At 32.7% G+C, this 22,982-nt stretch overlaps 2 protein-coding genes across 2 annotated transcripts in view; one reads left to right on the top strand and one right to left on the bottom strand.

Moving 5' to 3' along the window:
• The window catches only part of LOC137932913 (peptide transporter family 1-like), a 64,250-nt gene that overhangs the window by 1,115 nt on the left and 40,153 nt on the right, over window positions 1-22,982 (bottom strand). Inside the window, exons 4-12 of the mRNA XM_068776603.1 lie at window positions 14,468-14,554; window positions 13,465-13,739; window positions 12,594-12,676; window positions 11,577-11,741; window positions 10,569-10,694; window positions 8,451-8,573; window positions 8,051-8,376; window positions 1,683-1,902; window positions 152-388 (exon numbers count right to left, since the gene is read on the bottom strand). Coding sequence (XP_068632704.1) covers window positions 152-388; window positions 1,683-1,902; window positions 8,051-8,376; window positions 8,451-8,573; window positions 10,569-10,694; window positions 11,577-11,741; window positions 12,594-12,676; window positions 13,465-13,739; window positions 14,468-14,554 — 1,642 coding nt within the window. The remainder of the gene's footprint in view (window positions 1-151; window positions 389-1,682; window positions 1,903-8,050; window positions 8,377-8,450; window positions 8,574-10,568; window positions 10,695-11,576; window positions 11,742-12,593; window positions 12,677-13,464; window positions 13,740-14,467; window positions 14,555-22,982) is intronic.
• LOC137921215 (esterase FE4-like) lies at window positions 4,173-6,015 on the top strand. Its single transcript, XM_068763928.1, has one exon. The coding sequence runs from the start codon at window positions 4,173-4,175 to the stop codon at window positions 5,856-5,858; it is 1,686 nt and encodes a 561-aa protein (XP_068620029.1). The 3' UTR covers window positions 5,859-6,015.

Here is a 22,982-nt window from a genome sequence, read left to right as displayed (position 1 = left end):
CTGATTCCATTAAACATAAATGAAGAAAATCTTCCCTTTCATTTTGCAGCCATAACAGTGTTTAGGGCAAATGCTGTAGTTCTTCAAATTCCAGATTAATAAATTTGACCTACCAGTTGTTTAGATATCAGTGAAAGTTTTGTATATTCACCTGGGCGTCCAAAAAGTTGCCTTCCACAATGAGAACCACGATAAGATTGCCGAAGGCTACGGTGAGCAACCAGACAGAGGTGAGAACTGACTTCATGCTGGCCGGAGCTTGGGTGAAGGAAAATTCCAGTCCAGTTACAGAGAACATCACCTCACCCATCGTCATCACAACGTATTGCGGTATAAGCCACAGTATGTGCACACTATTTGGTGGAGTTATTGTTACGGCGTTAGCTAGCTGTTTAAAATGAAAAAAAACGTATATATATATCAAAATGTCCAACAATGAAATTAGAAATGGCATAAAAAAATTATAATTTAAATTTACATCAAACATCTTGTTTTTTGTATATATACCTATGTTGTGATGACATTAAAATGTGTATATATTTACAAAATATGTAAATTTAACTTTTTAAACGACGTAATCGAGTACAGAGCGACGAATCTCGTAGGGTAACATGTTTAATAAATATCTATTTTATTAAACACTTTTTTATAGCATATACAATAAATAGAGGAGAAAAACAATTCATATGGTACAAGAGGCGGTCTTATCGCTGGAGGGGATCTCTACCAGACAACCTTTGGGATGGAGATGAGAGAAATTAATGAAAGAGCAGTTTAAGGTGTACGTATATTAATATATACACATACAAGAATATACATATACACATAGCTATGTATATAAATATTTACGAGGGAAAAGTACTGTATAAATAAGAATAATTAAAAGATGCTACATAATATCCTATTTAAAGGCGAAGGAAGTGCTCTTTTACCAATTTTTATAATATTGACAGCGATTTAGCGGATGTAATTGGTTTTGGTAGCTCATTCCATAACCTGACAGCGATTACAGTGAAAGATTTCTCCGTGAACTTTCTAGAATGAGCAGGCAATGAGTCACGTAAGAAAAAAATCTAGATTTATGGTAAAATGCGGGTTAAACAAGATATATACACCTATTCCACGATTTACACGGTAGATACGTTCCTGAGAAAAACGTGTAAATCGAAAATTAAACATTTTCAAGTCAAAACCGTGTAAATCGAAAAGCTTGCAGAAAATGCGTAATTTTGCTATTAAACAGTTGTGATTTTTTTCAATATTTTTAGGTGTACACAGAATTAAAAATAAAATGCATTGAAAATTTAAAATATTTAATATATTACGGAAAAACTGTTTTTTTTTTAATTTAATTACAACAAAAAATTAAACCAAAGGTGTTTTATTATCCTTTATCACTCTCCGAAATTACTCCTATTCTTTCTTTAGGAATCGAAAGTTCGAATTCACTTTCATCACTCCAAGTTATTTGTGCCGATTCGATGTTTGAAGCAGAAATATTTACATTATGAGAGATGGTAATAAAATCGGTTATTAACAATTGCTTCATTTTTTTTTGAAAACCGTATAAAACAAGTACCGTATAAATCGAGGGATAGGTGTATATATATATATATATATATATATATATATATATATATATATATAATATTTGTGAAATTTGAAAAATAAAAATGACTTACGAATGTTCCGTCGTTGTCTTCATATATATTGACAGTGTAGACAGCTCCTGATTTAAATGAAAAGTTTTCTAAAACAGGCTGTCCATCAATAAGAACATCGTATGTTCCTTTCTCAATAGACCATTGTCTGGTATCACCACTGGCAACCTCCAGCTTAGTTCGATTCTTTTTATTATCTTTTATTCTTATTTGTACCGAACTAGCTGTGTTTGCTAGAAATCTGAAAGAAAAATGATTAAAAATGATAAAAAGATAAGAAGAATTCAAATTTGTTTACGTTCTATATGTTGCTTATATTGTGTATTATTTTATTAATTCACTAAAATACAATAATTATACTTATATAACAAAATGCTGAATCTCTATAATTGTACAAGATCGCATGGTCAACTCTGCTGAGGAAGGCTGTTATGAATGCAAGAAATATAGTAAGAACCACGACTTTTCTCATAGGCCTTGCCGAAAGATATCTTTGACTGAATATACCGTAATCGCCATGTTTAACAGACGGGTTGGCGATCGCAGTTTAGTATTATCTTCTGGAAACTTCTTTTTAAACAGTTTTTAAACAGATACCGAATGTTATCATTGAAGGATCGACGTTCTCTAATGGACGCCACTACACTTAAAAATATTTGTGGTGGCCATGTTAACTGTTTGGAACTGTTGTCCGAGGTAAACTTTCGAATTCCTGCAGCGAAAACGCGTTCTAGATCACTCTCTTCTTTTTATCAACGGCTAAGACAAATATCGGTAAACGTGCATCCTTATACAGGATGTGTGACCTCCACAATTCATATATTAGTGATATTAATATATTCTCGTGCTCTATCGTATCTTTTAAAAGACAGTTTCGTTCGAAATTATTGAGTACACACAATACAATTTAAAACTCATCGGAACGTGACGGCTTGCTGTGACTCGTAATTATTGCGGTGTGATCTGCAGAATGCGCTGGATCTTTGATACCTGTTTAGTAATGTTTTTATTTGTTTTGTCATTGTTTGACTATAATTCATTAAATGATCTTAGTGAGTTAGTTATAAGGTAACAATTGTAACTAATTTTATATTTCTAATTTTCTAAGTTTGTACTTTCTTACTGCCTTTTGTTACTGTTTATCTCCAATAAAGTAAATAAATAAATGAACCCTATATAAATAATGCACTAAGTTGTGAATTATATAATATTGTATCCCATGAATTGAACCCGAGATCTACGATCTAAGTCCTCTACCGCAAGGTTACCACAAATTTGTAGGGAAATCGTTGGATGCGGTAGTGTAAGTATGCTCCTCTTATCGATGTCTAGAGGAGACCTGAGGTCTATGCTTTTCAGAGGGCATCCATTGTCTGAAGAGAAGAAAGTCGAAGTCAACTGATGGCCGTTGGGGCTGAAACTTCCTCGAGGCCCTTCACTAGGTGGGCATACTTAAGATCTTGGGAAGTCGATACATGGAGCGCAAGACAGGTCATCATGGTGGGAAAGGACCTCTTAAAGAACCTCACATAAAGAAGTTAGAAAAAGAAAGTTTAAATGATACATACATTGTAGTGGTAAACGATGCGATCATGAAGGTAGCCCTATACCTAACAGTGAGCTTCTATAGCAGTGATTCCCAAAGTGGTCTATATCGACCCCTAGGGGTCTATGACAACCTGCAAGCGGTCTACGTCAGCGAAAAAAAATTTGGGGGTCCATGAAATGAAAATGGGGGTCCACGATAGTGGATCTCAACACATATAATGATAGTACCTATTTACTTACATCATACTATCTTATAATATCAAAACATTTACATTATTTATAAAAGTACCAATGAAGTAAAAAAAAAATTTTGTTTTAAATTATTTTTTAATTAAATTTAAGTTTTAGGATGTTAGTATTCGCTTTGTTGTCGCAATACATTTTGAGCTTGTAAAAACCTGAGAGTCGCAGTCTCGTGTTTATTTAATGTTACGTATAATTTACATAACAGATACAAAATTTTATTTTGAATAGTTTTAATTTAAATTCAATTAATAAATGTATAAATTAACATGTGTTTTTACTTTAAGTTTTTAACACTAAACTTTACTACAGTTAGAAATTTTAAGGAAATCAATATCAGGTAAGTAGGGGGTCTAAACCAACACGGAAAAACATGGCAAGGGGTCTACGACACAAAAAAGTTTGGGGAACTCTGGTCTATAGGCTGAAAAAGGGAAGAAGAAAGTCTAGAAAATATATAATACGAAATATAAAACTAATTTTTATAAGTAATATTTCATGTTAAGATGTTTAATTAAATATATTTAGATCATATAACACAAAGTTAAGACTTATAGTTTGTTTGTAGTAATTTATATTAGTTTTATATGATTTGATTGTTTGATTTTTATGAGAAATATTTTCACATCTCTAATTGTACTGTTGTAATTTTTTTATGGTCCAAATAATTTAATCACAGTTATAGTTTGAAACGGTGAATGGATCAGACTTGATTACAAAATGTTATTTCTATTGTACTGGATTTTATCGTACGCGTTTCTTTTGACAAAATCTCAAAGTATCGAAGTGAAAGTTCGAGAAGGAATAGTTATAGGTACAAGGGAGATTACAGTGTTTGATGAGAAATTTTATTTCGCTTTCTATGGTGTACCGTACGCGAGGATTCCGGTTGGTAGATTAAGGTTCAAAGATCCGAAACCTCTGAAGAAATGGAGCAAACCTTTTGATGCAAGAACAGTGTACCGCGGCGCTTGTTCCCAACCTCACATAGTTCATAAACACGCGGTATACGGATTCGAAGATTGTTTAAATTTGAACATATACACTCCTTTCATACCAGATAATAGATCGCAACTTAAATCTGTCATCGTATGGATACATGGATACGGTTTTACAAGTAGCTTCAGTCATATACACGGTGGAGATTTTTTAATAGAACATGATGTTGTTTTTATAAGTGTTACATATAGGATAGGCGTTTTCGGATTTTTGAAAACAAGTGATAGTGGCAATGCTAATTTAGGATTGAAAGATATAGTTATGGCTTTAAAATGGATTCGAAGGAATGTTAGAAAATTCGGCGGTGATAAGGATAGAATTACTCTTATGGCTAGTGGATCAGCCGCTACTTTTGCAAGTTTACTAATGATATCTAAACATAAAAATCTATTCTCAAAAGTAATCCTACAAAGCGGTAGTTTATTCTCACCATCTATATTTCAAGGTAATCCAAATTTAGAAAGAGATAGATTAATTAGAAACATTAGATGTACAAATATAGACGGTATAGTTAAATCTACTACAAAGGACATTGTACTAAATTCACAGAATATTTATTCGAAAAATGAAATTGTTAATTTTCAAAGACCAGTTGTACAGTTTACACCAATTATAGAAAATATATCTAACAATTCAATTATAACTGAAAGTGTTTATAATACATATATGGGTACTAAAAAAATTTACATAAACATACCAATAATGATTGGTTTTAATACACAGGAAAGTATATCTGAAATGTTACCGTTTATTCATAATACAAGATATTTAGTAGAATTTAATAATTCCTTCAAATATATGATACCATTTATAGATGGATGTAGATTTAATAGTAGTGTGTCTGTATATCGGGATGTGGCTGGAATTATAAAAGCGAGATATTTTAAAGATGGTATCACAGAGCAATCGCTAAACAATCTCTTACGTTACGCATCAGATTTACGTATATATGCAGTGTATAAATTTATAAACAAATTACTATCTATAAATAGAAATATTTACGTGTACAAATTTAATTATATTGGTAATTTCAATGCGTTCAGATCAAATTCCTTAGCCGGTGTAAATGTTGATGTCAAAGGCGTTGCAGAAGGTGACGAAATATGTTACATACTTAAATGCGAACCGCTTTGGGAGAGTTACGTAAAATTGAAAAACAATACAATTGACCGAGATAGAATGTTTATAAAAGATATCACAGAGACGTGGGCGAATTTCGCAAAATTTGGCGAACCCAAACAACCTTGGTCCCCGATGAACGCAACCGAAGACAATCTTTACGTTTTTGGAAGTGAAAATAAATTGACCAACTCGAAAGTGGAACGCGATATGTATAAATTTTGGAATGACATATACAATAAGTATTATGCAAAGTTACATTGTACAAATGTACACGATGAATTATAATTATATTTACATCAACTTGTTCTATTTTCAATACACCTAATTGTTAAATATAATTTATTGTATTTTATTAACACAGCAGTGTCATTGGCGAATATAAAGCTCAACTAATCCGCTGGCTTGGTCACTTGGAGCGAATGGGATCGGATTGGAGCGTGAAGGTAGCGTACCTGGAAAAACCGAGGGGTCGAAGACCAGTGGGTAGACCCAGGTATAGCTGGATCGATCGCGTTGAGGCAGACTTGCGCGAATTGAATGTCAACCAATGGCAGACGATGGCGCAAGATAGAGGAAAGTGGAAGTCTCTCACTTCGGAGGCCAAGACCCACTTTGGGTCACTGAGCTAGCGGAGTAGTAGTAGTAGTAGTAGTATTAACACAGCAGTCAAAATTTAGACGGTCTTTTCGGCCCACAGATGACCATTGCAAGTCATACTTTTGAGCTTGACTATGTCATCGGCCCACTAGTGGGGGTTGGGGGACCCACCCTCGCCGCGTCTATCGGCTTATGGCCGCATTCGAGAACATTTCGTTCATAAGGGCCTGCCACTGCCACTTAAGACGGTATCTTACGAAACAATTTCAACATAAAACAATATCATAGATATTTTTATTATTTTCATATATAAATGTACATATATTTAAGCTAGTGTTTTATTTAACACGCAATATAATTATAAAGTTTATTAAACATAAAGTCTTTAAATTTTCTTATTATGTTGTTGCGCATTTAAATCGAAGGTTCAAAAGCTGTTACTTCACAAGTAGAAGGAATCATCACGATAATACGATTTTATTTGTTATTATATTGATATAAATAGTATATATAGATATTAAAATATATATACTATGGTATATTTATATGTAATTTTATATTGAGTAGTAGCCATTATATGTATATAAGGGATTTTTGTGTGATTATTTTTCCTCCCAATTTTATTTTACTTTTTTTTAATTATTATGTCTTTTAGGATATTAACTTGTTTCACCTACTTTTATTAATTTATCTCTACACTGTTACGGTTAGGGCTTAAAATACCGAAACAAAATCTGAATACCGGTATTTAATATAATAATTCGAAATTTAAAATATCGGGACATCGGTGTTAAAGCCGGTATTTTTACTTACCTGAGTTGTTACATTGACTTGTTGAAAATTAAAATTAAAAATTTGAAATACAATTTTTACTTGCAAAAACCCTACAGATGATTTGTAAAATTAAAAGTCTAAGCGACCTTTTCTGTATATGTTTGTATATCTTCAAAGAATGCCTTATAATTATTTAATATTATTTTAAATTATATTTATATTGTGCATAAATTCAATTTTTATCAACTAATGTAATACTGAAATACCGGTATTTTATATAAATACCGGTTTTTAATAACGGATAAAAAAAGTCCGGGTTTCCGGTATTGGGGTCCCGGAATTGGGTATTGTAAGCCCTAATTACGGTTAACTGGTAGAGAAGGTCTTCGGCATGAAGTTCGCCATTATACATACATTGTATAAATATTTTAAATAAATAATACGGCACGAGAATAAATTATTATTTATTTAAATATATTGCGTATTATTAAATTTTTAAAATTAATCTAAAATAGAATTCACTAAAAAAGAATTTTACGTATCTAATAAATAAAACACATTTTATTATTACAGAATTCTGGTAGTGTTTTTAAATAGAGAATATATTTTTGTTAGTTATCATTGTTTCTTATATAGTGATCATTGTTAAATTATTTTTTATTTTTCTATAAGACTATGACACGCCGATAACTTCCAACAGTAAAAAGAAACTCGTGGCGGTTAAATATCACACACAAACACACACATACACACACCCACGCGCGCGCGCGCACCCACACACACACACACACACATACTGAAGGACTTGCGTAAAATAGAGCAGGAGCGGGGGAAGCTGGCCTGAACAGCCAGTTTATCAGAGAAAGCTGCAGCTAAATCCCCCCGCGAAGTAATGCCTAGCGGCCATGCCACGGGGACCAGGGATACTGAAGAAAGAGGATTGTTTTCAGTCGGTATTGACGCCCAGATCGAGTCCGGCATACGGGGCACCACCACCAGGCCCTATGATACGTAAACGTATTTTTAAACCTCTTAGAAAAAACACACACACACACACACACACACACACACATATATATATATATTAATTAACGTAAATCTCTTACCTTACGTTAACTCCATCAATAGCCTTGTCATTATTATCTGTGAAGTTATAAACTTCACCTTCGGTTACGAAGAAAGAATTTGCAGTTTTCTCCTTCAGATATAGAAAGCCTTCGTGATTCACAACACAATCGCTATTATTCTGCGCTCTTATAGAATATGGCATGTCTATAAACATCTTTGTTTCAATATCCAACTTTTCGAACGCACCAAGGGGACCTATCACGTGTATATCAGATGAATTGATGTTTAAAGTTATATTACAATTGTAACCGTTGTATATTCTCATTTGTGCCAAACCATCTGACACTGGCGTGCCGTAAGTAGGCTGAAATGTAAATTATAATCTATAAAATTTTATTCGAAATTTAAAAAGAAATTCGAAATTTAAATATCAATTACCAAAAGGTTCAATTCGACGATTCCGGAAATTACAAAGGCGCACGCTGCCAGTACGCCACCCCAGATCATTTTGTGTAATGGCTTCCTCACCATCTTGCAATACGTCAGAAATGGATATATACCCTGAAAAAAAATAAATTAAAAGTGAATATATACTATAAACGCGCATGACAAAATATTATACAGTAATACCCCGCTTTACGCGACCCCGTTATACGCGGTTTCACTATAACGCGAATTTCAAATTTCGCGCTCAAATGACTCGAATTACGCGAGAGAGTGTATATAAATATAATGTAGTGATCAACTTCTCTATGGTGTCTTGACCATCTGTCAAACAATTAAAAACAGTGTTGGTTGTTATGAACGTATTTTACAAGAACGTAAACAAAACGTTACCCAAAAGACAATAGATGTATTTTTCCGTAAAAAATAAGAGTATGTATTGCATAAAGTGTTCCTAGAATTAAAGCGATTGATTAAAATTATTTGTATTTTTTTGTAATAATTTTTGACTATGTTTAAACATAAACCTCGTTATACGCGAATTTCAGTTGACGCGATTTTTTTTGGAACGTATCCCTCGCGTAAAGCGGGGTATTACTGTACACAACAAATTACTGTACACTTTGTGAATGTAAAGTATTGCCACTGATCACAAACATGTTCCCAGAGGATGGACAGCAGCTTCCTATGTGTACCATAATATGACACTGCGTTTGCCAATATGCCAGTCAAGCGTAGCGAGATATATCTCCCATAGATATCTTTGGGAGAAGCCTATACCTTACAGTGGGCGTATATAGACTGAAAAGAAAATATAAGATAAACTACTTGCAGGCTTCATTCTTTAAACCGTGAACGTCTAGAGTCAGACGGATGGGAAAGGAAGTAAAAGAGGATAGTCTCCTTCTTCATAGGTGACGACAAATATCGTCCTAAATTTCTAAAGTCCTGCTGAGAAGTGGTGTAGCACCATTGCAGGATCGCAAGGATTAAAATAAAGGCTGAGATGTAATTAGGAATGAACGAAGAAAGAAAGGCGATTTGTGAAAGATCAGAACGTGATGAATGAAAGATTTTGTGAAGGATGTGAGGAAAAGAGAGGTAGAATATGTGAGGAAAAAAAGAGAAAGAGAGAGAGAAATGAAAAAAATATTTACACCCACATTTTAATGTCCCTGACCTAAACAAAACAGGAGTAATTAAAAATGTCAATCTAGGTAAGTCAAATTTCGAAATTCGATCAATGAAGCCTTCGTAAACCAACAAAACATTTCGTCCAATATCACTTGACTTCCAATGTATGTAACTGCTGAAGGCACTGTAACGTGGTCACTCAATTTGGACCTCATTGGCAATATTTCAGTTGCAGTAGTGCACGCAATAACAAGCTGTCTTGTATACGGAGGAATAAGAGCTGACTGAACAAAGATGGGATTAAAGGTCAGCAGCAGCTTTCATGGGTGAAATGAACTGTTACATTTTTCAGCAGTGTTTCAAAAAAAATGTGAAAGATGTTACAAAAAGGAACAATAAAAGGTCGGATAAAAAAGTACAGTCGGTAACAGCTGAATGATTTTAACTGTACATAAGATTGTATTGTATAAAATAAGTTTTTAAATGATGTTAAATTTAATAAAGTAAATTATTAAATTAAAAACGTGAACGAGGATGTATATTTTGATAAATGTATATTTTGATAAAGGTAATAGGAAAAAAATAAAAGTAATTGCGAATGTTGAGAGATAGGTTGAAAATAAAAAAAAGCGAATGAAAAAATTATTGAAAAATATATCCTGATCCCAAAAATAAGATAGGGTACAAGAGGTCCTCAGTAAAGGGAATATTATAAAAACCTCATTTGCTCAAGAAGCCACGAAGAGGCATTACTTAGGTTTTTCTTAACAAAATCAAATCAGGTATGAGGAAATCTGTAGACGAAACTATACAGCAGTAGACAGGCCACATGCGTAGAAAAACTTTCAGTTGGGACCTATAGATCTTGGTATGGAGACATAAGATGCACAGACCAGCTTCTTGGATCCTCTGAAATCAACGGGAGAGACCTATGTTCAGGAGTAGATATCTTACAGCTGAAATGAGGAATATACTCACCACTTCAAACAGAGGAATGAAGACCAAAATTAGCAGGGGATTTAGAACTTGCATCTGATCCGCTTTGAGAGTCCAACTACCGATTTCTTGTTCCATTCTATCAGCTTGAAATGTCCATCTTGACCCCTAAAAGTTATTTAAAAAAATATTATGTAATTTATGAAGACATTATACACTTCTTATATTAATTTAAATCTAAAATTTATGATGATAAACACATAACTGAGAACATTTTTAATTATGTAAAGGAAAGAAACGAAACGACAGATCGAACATAATTAATTATATATATATGGGTAAACAGTTTCTCTTCCTTCTTTTCTTCTTTTACATACAGTATGATGTGTTATAGGTGTAAAGGCTTCGAAGGAGCGAAGAAAGTTAAACTAATATACTGTCAATTAATGTATGGTACACCTTATTCAGAACACACACACACATATATATATATATATATATAGCGGGGCACATTGCTCATGGAACCGAACGCCATTGGCGCCGAAAGGGTGAAGTTAAAAAAAATCTTTCAGTTTAAAATACCACAATGTTTGAAGACGAAAGTCTTTGACCAATGTGTGTAGCCAGATGACACACGGATCCGAGACGCTGTCACTTACAACGGGCTTAATAAGAATCAAGATCACCGAGGTAGTTCGTGGGGATTGCTCATTTCAAGTGACAGTAGGATGAGCACATCGCTCATTTAACCCGTGTTCCCGAGTGGTAATCACAAGATGGTAGAAGGTACATGGGTTAAACCTACACTAGGTAGACTGATGACATAGTTTAGGATGCTGGTAGTGTGAGATCGATTACCGCTACGATCTTTGGAGAGGGCTTGGGCGCCTATTGGCAGAAGATATGATATCCTATTCAATTTAAGACTCTCATAAAACTTGTACAAAAGATGTCATGTCACTTCACATGTTGCTTGCTGTATACTTCTTTCGATTGACATGATAATGAATGTATAAAATGTTGATAAATGTTATAAACAACAAAGCTTACCTGCTGATCGAAGAGCGCCCAGAATACTGGCAGAGGTATGAAGAGAACCAGAACGCGCAACAAGGACTTTATATCCTCAATCAGGTTCGAATCGTATTTATCGTCTGCATGATCAAGCCAGTGTTCACGTTTCTCTTTGCTTTTACACGACTTTACCACGGCATGCTGTTACAAAAAGTTTTTTTGCCATTATTACTATGTGTATAATATACTAGTTATATATCAATATGACACCTAAACAAAAACTCTGATAATATAATAAAAAATCGTTTTAAAATTCGACATATTAGAGCATGGTTGCACAGACTTATTAAGATTAGGGGCCACTCGGGCAAATCATGAACTGATGGCGGGCCGGCCGCCAGAAGTATAGGTGAATATTTTTTTTGGTTTTATTCTGGAATAGAATTCAATATTTTTCGAATGTACGAGAGTATTATTTTTGCTGTCGGCGGGCCACCAATATTAGGGGGACTGGAAAGTAATGTCGCAATTTCAAGTTAAATTCACACGACTACATTCAACAAGTTTTTATTTATATTCAACAATATATTTACCTTCGTTATCAACAACCTCTTGCTATCTAGTATACAAATCAATGCAGGAGCGGTAACAAATCAATCGGCTTTTCTGTATATGTCAATAGAAACGACATTACTTTCCGGTTCCCCAATATATATTAAAATTTATTGTTTACCCTATGTTCCCGCACACTTTGTATTGCGATATTAGCGTATCGCATTACAGTATAGAAATTCATATTGATTACTTTATATAGGATGATTAGAAATATGTGTTAAAGATTAAAAACTTTTTGCTGATAAATAAGTTTACATCTACTTCCAATTACCTTGTACTTTTCTCTAGGCAACATAAAACAACAGTGAAATTCGATTAGATTTTTAAACGGATACAGTAATAGTTAACTTCCGCAGGCGACGTTCAGTTCGGTTTGTTAATTAAAAAACTAAGCGAAGCTTTGTAAAGTTTAATTGGAAGCTGAAAAACAATACTCACGCCGACACATGCAGACACTCTGCCAAGGACGTTGCCGGCTGGATTCTTTATAATATACAACCTTTTGCCAGCCACAAAAAATACTGTGAACAGAAATATATTGTTAAATTTTGTATATTAATTTTATCACGTTATTTAAACTGTTAAAAATAACAAAAACATGTGCAATACCGGCGATAAATATTGCACATCGATCTTTGAAAAGAGACAATCGGCTAATTTCGACTTCGTATAGCGTTATCTCTGTCGCACGAAATACAAACAGTCCGATATCTACTAGGAGCTGTACAACAAGTATCATTCGCTTCATTTAATTATGTTTTTTACTGTTTGGATAAAATATACCAACTTTTTCTATAAATGGAGGCTTTAGGTTGGTGTAAAATAAAATAAAAAACTTGATCACATTATTATATATATAGATATTACTACATATTTCATAAATTTATTTAAGTAAGAAAAGGACTAATATATAGCTACTTCAGCTATGTAGCAGTAGTCGTGCAATAAAGTGCATCGCCCGCCTGCCCGATGATAAATGACACAACTACCACCGTTAAATCACTCAACACGTGTTTCACCACTCCACGGGGCTTTCTCAGGAGTTATGTTACACCGATTATTGCCAAACACCGATTCACACTACTGCTACATAGCGAAAGTAGTTACATATTAGTCCTTTTCTTACTTAGGATAGACTTCCGCAAAGTAACGCTTGAATCTATTAGAAATTTATTCAAATTTGTGATATTTAAATCAAAGTTAACTAAAATGTGCCAATTAAAGAAACACGCGATATATTTTCCGTCGTCTAAAGGTGATTACGTCATTTCAAGTGTTAGTTAAAAGTCAAAATTCATAAAAGACTCACGTATGGACACAATCATTAGGATTCCAGGAACACCGAAGGCGAGGGAGTAGCAATCATTTTCGCCAAAGCACCGCACGTCTGCTCTAAGGATCGGCGTCAGGAACGTCGAGATGAGACTTCCGGCGTTAATAGCGAAGTAGAAGAGTGAGAAGAAGTAGCCGAGGTATCTCTCTTGTTCCGGCAGCTTGAACTGATCACCACCGAATGCTGACACGCATGGCTTTATACCTCCAGTTCCGAAAGCGATTAGCAACAAAGCTATTACTGTAAATTCTCTGCGAAATTATAATTATATATATATAAAGTTGGAGTTTCTGTTTGTAACATTATTTTTTTTAAATCTGTCTGTTTGTGTAAAATTGCTTTCAATTGTTCATAATCTTATCCAATAAGGAGTAACTTATGCTACTTTTATTATTAAAAAAATCTTCAACTCCACGCGGACAAAATCGCGGTTAATGTTTAGTTAAATATAAAATAAATTATTAAAAATATTAGTAAAGAAAAATGTCATATATCATAGGTTGATATATTAATAAATTAAAATTTTACGTATAATTTTGCAAAAAGTTACAATTAAAAGAATTGAAATACTATCGATTATCGTGATATCAAACTATACTGGGAATCGAATCTGCGACCAACGATCGCATGTCTCAATTTAAAGGTACCATTATTAAGGTAATTATTATTAGTTAAAACATATCAATTTAAAAACTGAATGTATCCGTATGTAAAATAAGGATATAGTCAGTTTTGTTTATTTGTTTGTTTTATTCAATGGTATTCAGGGAATCAAAATGTATATTTATATATATATATATATATATATATCAAATATCCACACTTATATGTGAATGCAATAAAAACTATTTCAAAATATTAAAATGTTTACGTAAGTAACTATATAAATAATTATTTACAATCACCTGTACCATTTAGAGTCATATCAACGTATTTTGAAATTAATTAATATCGAATTTTATGTTTTTTTTTTACTTACAGCCGAGGCAAATGCACCGGCGGCATGGCAGTCAATGATATCAAAATGCTGCCGGTGGCGTAGACAAGTGACAGGTAAAATATCGTTCTGAAATTAATAAAAGTCACATCAATATCATCTTTTTTAATTAAACGGTTTTATTTAGTTCGACCCGTACGGAATTTATTTGTTTATTTATTTGGGTCAAAATTAGAAATTGAAATTTAAGCACCTTCCCGTTGTCAGATTGATCTGAAATTTGGTACACACGTTTAATTTAGATGACAATACAATATAATAAAATCAATAACATTATAAATCTAAGATGGCCGCCGATACAAAATGGCAGATTACATATTTTTCCTTAACCCCCTCAATATGGGTATCAAATGAAAGGGCTATACTAGTAAAACACGATGATTATGTCAAAATTTAAAATTCAAGATGGACGCCGTTCCAATATGGCGGACTAGGTACATATTTTTCCACAACCACCACAATATGGATATCAAATAAAACCGTTTAACTTAATAGTTTTTTTACCAATTTTTATTTTGTTAAATACAATAAACTTCATGAATTTACGCATTTAGTGTGAATTATATAACGTTTTGGTTAAAAATGTAAAATTAATTTGTTTGTAAGACATAAATTCTTTATTTATTCATCCAAATCAACTTTATCGTATTCCAGATAACGCTTCCAGGTTTCGAAACAGTCGGAATAGCCTTCTTCATGTATAGGCCCCCTCATTTTTCAGTTTGCTGAATATCCAAAAGTCGCACGGAGACAAATCAAGCGAAAACGGTAATTATGGAACGACATATTTAGTGATAATTAATTCATATATTAGTGATATTGATATATCCTCGTGCTCTCTTGTAAGATACATTAAAAGACAATTTCGTTCGAAATTATTGAGTACACACAATACAATGTTACTGTATTGTACTGTATGTGACTCTTAATTATTGCGGTGTGATCTGCAGAATGCGCTGGATCTTTGATCCCTGTTTAGTAATGTTTTTATTTGTTTTATCATTGTATGACTTTAATTCATTAAATGATCTTAGTGAGATAGTTATAAGGTAACAATTGTAACTAATTGTATATTTCTAAGTTTCTAAGTTTGTACTTTCTTACTGCCTTTTGTTTCTGTTTAACTCTAATAAAGAAAAATAAAATAAAATGAACAAACAGACGTTACCTTCCCAATGCCCTGGAGGTTTAAAAGATAATTTCAACTTACTTTTTGATATCAATATTATTATAAAATTCATATACACATGTCATACAGTAAAAAAGACATAGAATACATTTAGCTTTGGCAACTTATTTCGTTCACGACAGATCATTCAATTCTCTTTACGCAATTAAAATATGCGAATAGTGCTACAAATGTGTCATATATAAAAATAATACATATAATTATTTATCTATATATATACACAAATAATTTATATTACTATTTATTTTATACAACAAAATATATTTAATATTTTTACACTATGTTGTATGTTAAAATTTTTTAAAAAATTGTAAATGATATATATTTTAATAATATGGCAATAATACAAAACACCGGCGCGTGAAACAACTCAGATCTTTTAATTGTAGAAAAAACAATCCCTACACGTACTTTTAAACATCTTCAACGAGGGTCAAAAACACTCAAATTTATGGACGACTAGACAGCAAATGATTAGTCAGTCAAAGATTCAAAATGACCAAGACAATAAGACTAAATACAAAATATTTTTATTTACAAATTAATAAGGCGAAAACTCTTTATTATTACATAGAAGATTTGCTGGAGATTCTTCCACCCCTCCTTCTCTTCCCAGCTCTAATTCCTAGTAGAGGTTCGACCGTCTTGGGCGCCCTTGAGTTACAATTCTAGCAAATATTACAATGAACGTATGATCAAGAGATATAACAACGAAATCATTCTATAACCTATTGAAGGTATAAGATTATAAAGCCGTATTTGTTTGGTAAAGGTAAGCATAAATGCAAGAAAGCTTCCTTAGGCGTGTATGCGGGCCGTCAGCCCCGAGAACTGTGATCACTTTATAACTATATGAAAACGATACTTATTTAAGCCTTCTCGGAGGTTATTGAGACGAAGTGCTAAACTGGTTTTATCGTCTAGTGCAGTGATTCCCAAAGTGGTCATTATCAACCCCTGTAGGCCTATGACAACCTGCAAGGGGTCTACGTCAGCGAAAAAAAATTGGGGGGTCCATGAATTGAAAATGGGAGTCTACGATAGTGGGTCTCAACACATACACAGATAGTATCTATTTACTTACATCATACTATCCTTTAATATCAAAACATTTACATTACATACATATGTTACGTATAACAAATATAAAATTTTACTTCGAGTAGTTTTAATTGAAATTCAATTAATAAATGTATAAATTAACATGTGTTTTTACTTTAAGTTTTTAACACTAAACTTTACTACAGTTAGAGATTTACAGAAAATCAATATCAGGTAAGTAGGGGGTCTACCCAACACAGAAAAACATCGCAAGGGGTCTACGACACAAAAAAGTTTGGGGAACTCTGGTCTAGTGACAGTCCAAGTCGAAATCCTCTCGTTTGAGTCTAATCACTCCATGGAGCGTCCACCGAAGTAATCTAAGAACTTGAAGTCCACCCAATCATGTGATATTGTTGTATGTAGCGTATGTACCCCTAGATAAGGCTTTATAAGGAGCCATAGAGCTTTGCTACCTTAAAAGAGGTGTTAGATTTAGGTTCCATAAAAAGTCACTCATACAGTGAAACCAAAGTATATGTGGATTTACGTCTAAATAGATAAATAGTTAAACAAAATTTAAAAATGGAATACTACTGTTAACTATAAAAGAATCATTATCTGTTGACTCAAGGAAAATTACTTATACTAATTACTCTCCGTGTAATAAAACAATTTACGGTTTGCAACATAAAGAACAATGGATGATCTTATGCAATGAACGCCATTAAATGACTGGTGAATAGATATTTGAAGAAAATTTATGGTATATAGCAAAACAACGGATATTGAGATGTAAGATATGTATCGCACATGGGAGTATGCCTTTTATTATGAGCTATGTTATATCTAATATCTAATATATAAAATTCTCGTGTCACGGTGTTCGAACTTGAACTCCTTCGAAACGGCTTGACGGATTTTTACCAAATTTTACATGCGTATTCAGTATGTCTGAGAATCGGCTACTATCTATTTTCCATACCCCTAAGTGATAAGGGTGGTCAACCCCTAAGTTTTATTTTTAATTTTTTAGACAATTTTTTTTGTTTTTATTTTATTATGATACAGCATACAAAAATATATACAAACCTAAATTTTCACCCCTCTACGATCAACCCTTATCTTACATTTGTTAATTAAAAACTTTAATTTTTTTGCAAAACAACGTTTGCGGGATCAGCTAGTAAGTATATAATAATAAATGTACTATATATACAAGTATCTGTAAATATATATATGATTACATGCACTTTAATTGCAAGCTACTTGTCTTAACTGTTTCCATACTATGGTTGTGTGTAAGAAATTGCCTCGTGTTATCAGACCGCCTTGCACTTTTATCTTCACTATTGTGCAACTATGTATATATTTCTAGAGTGTACAATAATTAGTAATAAAATTAAATAATGAAAGTTTAATTTCGATTTTCGATTTTAAAATACTAGTAAAGCTTCACTACTTGTGACCTATTGTAATTATTCTCATCACATATTAACAGGGTTCACCACAACGGTTGAAAGTGGCCTGCGTTCATCATCTGACGACTAAACAACACTGTCTGTCCTGCTTTGGGAGGATTTATGGTCACCGTTTTCTGGGCTCTTTTGTATATCCCTTGTTTTAAGTACACAGGGACTTTTTTTTGTTCACAGATTTTATAATTTGCTTTCTCATTTTTTTTCTTAATGCTTTCATTCATCACCTAACTTAAGCCACCCTCTCACCAGAATATTGGTTTATATTTTGGTATATTTTGCTTTTTAAATTCCTTTATAATTTGTCTTTTACTTTTGTATTTTCTTTACATCTATCACAGATTTATTTATCTATCTTGACTAGTTTTATACACTTGTTTTTGTTGCTTACTGTTTCTTTTTTGGTCTCTCTTGTGACGTCTATACAGTACTCTAGAAATGTCCCGCGACTCTCTTCGTTGTTCATAAGTGATGCGATGTTCTTTGCTTCAACTGTTTCTTGCAACCGAAACTGGTAATTTGTTCTTAGTGCCAAATGGCAGGATAGCTGGTGATCAGGTGCGTTCCGTCTTTTGGGTAGATGTTCTTCGCTTATTGTCCATGGTGAGATGGCAACTTGAAAATCTGCGGTCAGATTTGATCGCGTTGTAAAAAGAAGTAGAAAATATCTAAGCATTTTCTATGGTTGGTTGACTATAAACATACTATATATGAGAGTGGAAATGTCATTGTAAACATAGTTCTGTAAACAGTCTAAAATGCTTTTCGTAACGCTTGACTAGCCAAGCATATGGTAAACCTTCACATTACTGTGTTCATATCAATTTTAACTTACTACCCGTAGATAATATTGTCTATTGTATATGATTTTCTATCGCAATTTTACAATTACACCGATACCTCGCTTTGCGTCGTTTCGTTTTGTGATTTTTGCGTCGCTGCTTAATTAGTACTAATTTTCACTGTGCGTCGTTAGATTTTCGAGGTTGCGTTGTTTAGGGTTCGAGTCTTTAATTTTTTTAAATATTTTCTTTTTTTCTAATAGATGGCAACACTTTTGTTTCTAAAACTCGGGGATTCCCTTTCTAACTAAAAATCAACGCAATCTGAATACAGTTTTATTTTCACTTTGTTTTGCTAATTTTAAGAGTTCAGTTTCAATTACGTAGTGTGTTGTGCTTTTTTTTAAAAAAGAATTATAAATTTATATAAATTTTTCTGTTCTGTTCCTGGTTACAAAAAAGGTAAATATTATTCCAATTTATTTATTGGCAAAGTGATATAACTTTTGTTTTTTAAATGTTTACTGTGTTCAATTTCCTTTTTAAAAAGTTGTTTTTTCGTGACCTTGTAACCTATCTTCGATCTTTACATGGTTTGCTATAGAAAATCCTAATTCACTTTGCGGCGTTTCAATTTTCGACGTGTTTTTTTTTTGGAACGTAACCACGACGCAAAGTGAGGTATTGGTGTATTTGTGTTTTTAGTGTCCAATGCAAGTTATAGGCTTTCCCCAAAGATGGTCACAATGACAAGTCCTCTGCTGCCCGAGATTTCCCGTGACCTTGATTATATTTTCGGTCTATCCAGTGGGTCCATTTAAGTATTTAATGGAATCAGTCGTTACCTCGCGGAAGTCCATCCTAAGTAAAAAAAGGACCAATATTTAGCCACTTCCCCACATGCAGTGGTAGTCGTGCAACAAAGTGCACCGCCCGCCATCCCGCTGATGAATGCGTATGCGGCAAACAATGCGAATCACACAACCGCCACCACCAAATCACTCAACACGTGTTTCACCCCTCCACGTGGCATCTTCAGGAGTTATGTTACATCGATTAGTGCCAAACACAGAGGCCATTTAAGTCGCCTTTACCAGTTTGTAGTCACCTTTTGGATACTGCCACTTTATTTATTCTGCGGATCTCATCGATATATGTACATCTGATATGATTTTCACCAAATATTTTTCTTTATATATAATTTTATCAGTAGTAATAATGGCACTGAATAAATTTATATCTCATTAACTTAAAAAAAAATCGTAGGTATTATCATAAACTGCAAATTAAAGCATCTGTCAAATAATTACGTGAAATATTATTGAAGTAAGTGTAATTCAATTAAAATTAAGTGAAGCGTGAATCAAATTGATTTGCATGGAATATTTATGTATACCATGCATAATTGTTCCGAAAAATCAATTTCAATATGAATAATCAGAATTTATATTAGATATTTAAATTGTTTTCGATTTAAATTATTAAAATCTACAATAAGAATTACGTGGTGGCGAGTGATACGGTTGAAAGAAATAAAACTGTATAGAATAAGGTACTTAATAAACTCTGCACAAAATAAATTGTTAACTAATAATAAGAAATAGAAAAAGAAATGTGTAATAAAGAATTAAGAAAGTAAAATAAACGTAAGATAAAATTAAAGAATAAAAACAAATAAAATGTACCTAGCCACATTAGAGTAAGAAAATGATGGAAGAAAGGCGAGGAAAGAAAGAAGGTATAATAGAGCAAGACGAAAGATATTGTGAAGGACGAAAGTAAAGAATGGAAGATATTGTGACGCGTGAAAGAGAGTGATAAATAAAGAAAAGATTGAAAAAAAAATATCGAACAATAAAGTCCCTGATCCCAAAAAATTAGGGATACGAGAGGCCCCCAATAACGGGGGCCATAAAAAAAATAAGAATTACATATGTATAGGTCACACACTGCCAGAATATATTTTATAGACAAATTGTTAAGATTCCGTGCCATTGACGCGATAGATAAAATTGAACAGTCATATAATTTTTGAGATGTTTAGTTCATATATATGTCTATTATATATGCAATAATATTAAATAATAGCAATGTATTTAACACCAAATATAAAGATAGAGGGTTGTAGCACACTTAACCCTTTCATTACCACCGCCGTAGTTAACCGGCATCCACCTTATAATGTACGCTTATGTATAGATCCGTGTTTTAAGATTTATCACAGCCAAATAAGTTACTAATAATTATCCTAACTTATATTTCTAATTAATATACCAGTAAAATCTTTAAATATGTAACACAAATGAGAAAATTCGAACATCAGCCTACCGCCATGCAATGTGCACACTTTATTGCGCATATGCCCGCTTCAGTAGCGTCACGAACGGACTGCGGTAATGAAAGGGTTAATACAATGTATGAGAATTTTTTAAGTGATTATAAAACTCCAGATTGGATGGCTACAATTAATGTTCTAAGGAAATTGAGAAAATTGTAGTAAAAAGAAAATCAATGTTTGTTAAATGTAGTCTAAACTCATATAAGGGTGCGTTTAAAACACATTAGTATTGAAGTTTTTTTTATTTTTAATTTAGTCACCATCAGTGACTCCACCGCCTAATGGCAGACTCTTTATATCTAAGGTATAAGATTTAAATTTTTTTTTTTACTTATTAATTCTATAATTAATTACTTATTATAACAATTATTTCATTTATTTTACATGTCTATTTATTATAATTTATATATTTATATATATTTACTATTGCCTTTTTATTTTTTGAAATTTCTTTTATTATTTCTATTTTCTCCTTTCTGCCGTGTCTCCTATGAAGGCGGCATAATCGCGCCTTCGGTGAGAGCCTCCTATCTTGAAGTTAAAGAATGCTATTGTGTGGAAGTATCATATACATATTAATTTAAGTTTCATACTTTATCTTCAATTGGATCGTATGAAGCCCACTGCTGAACATGAACTTCGCCCACCTATCTTAATATATATAAATCTCGTGTCACAATGTTTATACTCAATGGACTTCTAAACCACTTAACCGATTATAATAAAATTCGCACACCATGTGCAGTTCGATCTAACTTGAGAGATAGGATAGTTTAAATCTCAAATTATAGTCGCAATTTTAATTTATTGCTAATTATTGTCTGTTATTATTTGACAGTCACAATTATCTGTTAACTCCAAATGATTCTAACAGATGTCGATACCTTTCGACTGGGTTGAGTAAGTAATCAATAGATGGCGCTGCTATGGTAAATCTACGAACGTGTCATATAAGCTACATTTTAACAGCATAATTACCACGTGTTGTTGACGCTATAAAATTAATTAAATTTATTTTGTAGTGAACGAAATACCGTATAATTCAATTATTTCCACTTTTTAAATTTTCACAGCAACGCGTGGCCGGGTCAGCTAGTTTCAAATAAAATTGTTTGGAAGCGGTCTCCATATTTTGCCACTATAAATGACCTTGAGTGAATATAAAAATATATTGTTTTAGTAGCAGCAAGAGGTCACGTTTTGAAATCACAAGACCTCTAAGGTACTAATAAGGTGAATTAACCCAAAAAAAGTTTCGAAAGGTTAATATAATTAAAATATAGTTCAAATTAGGTCTTTTATAAGGTTTCACATAAAAGTCACTAGGTATTTTCAAATTTGGAAATCGAAAGATAATTTTTTAAAACGCCTTCGGAAATTTCCTAACTAACTCCACTTTGAGAACTGTATTTTTATGGTTTTTACGTAATTGTGTTTATATAAAATATTCAAATTTTATTTACCTCAAGTTAATTTTAAGTACGCAAAAATTTCGAAATTTTAAGTTGCCCATTGTTGCTAATTAAAAAGTTTTATATTTAAAAAAGAAAAACTTCTCGCCATTATCACAACGATGGGAATGATTTATTTTATGGACTGGACTATCATTGCTTCCCAAAAAGCATTTGCAGACTCCGCTTGTTCGAGGTCGCTGATGGCATCTAGTCTA

The sequence above is a fragment of the Battus philenor genome, unplaced genomic scaffold (assembly GCF_028537555.1).
Source record: "Battus philenor isolate CCGP_79_NKW_IND1 unplaced genomic scaffold, ilBatPhil1.0.hap1 SCAF_1, whole genome shotgun sequence".
NCBI lineage: Eukaryota > Metazoa > Arthropoda > Insecta > Lepidoptera > Papilionidae > Battus > Battus philenor.
This window is presented reverse-complemented; position numbering and strand designations above follow the sequence as displayed.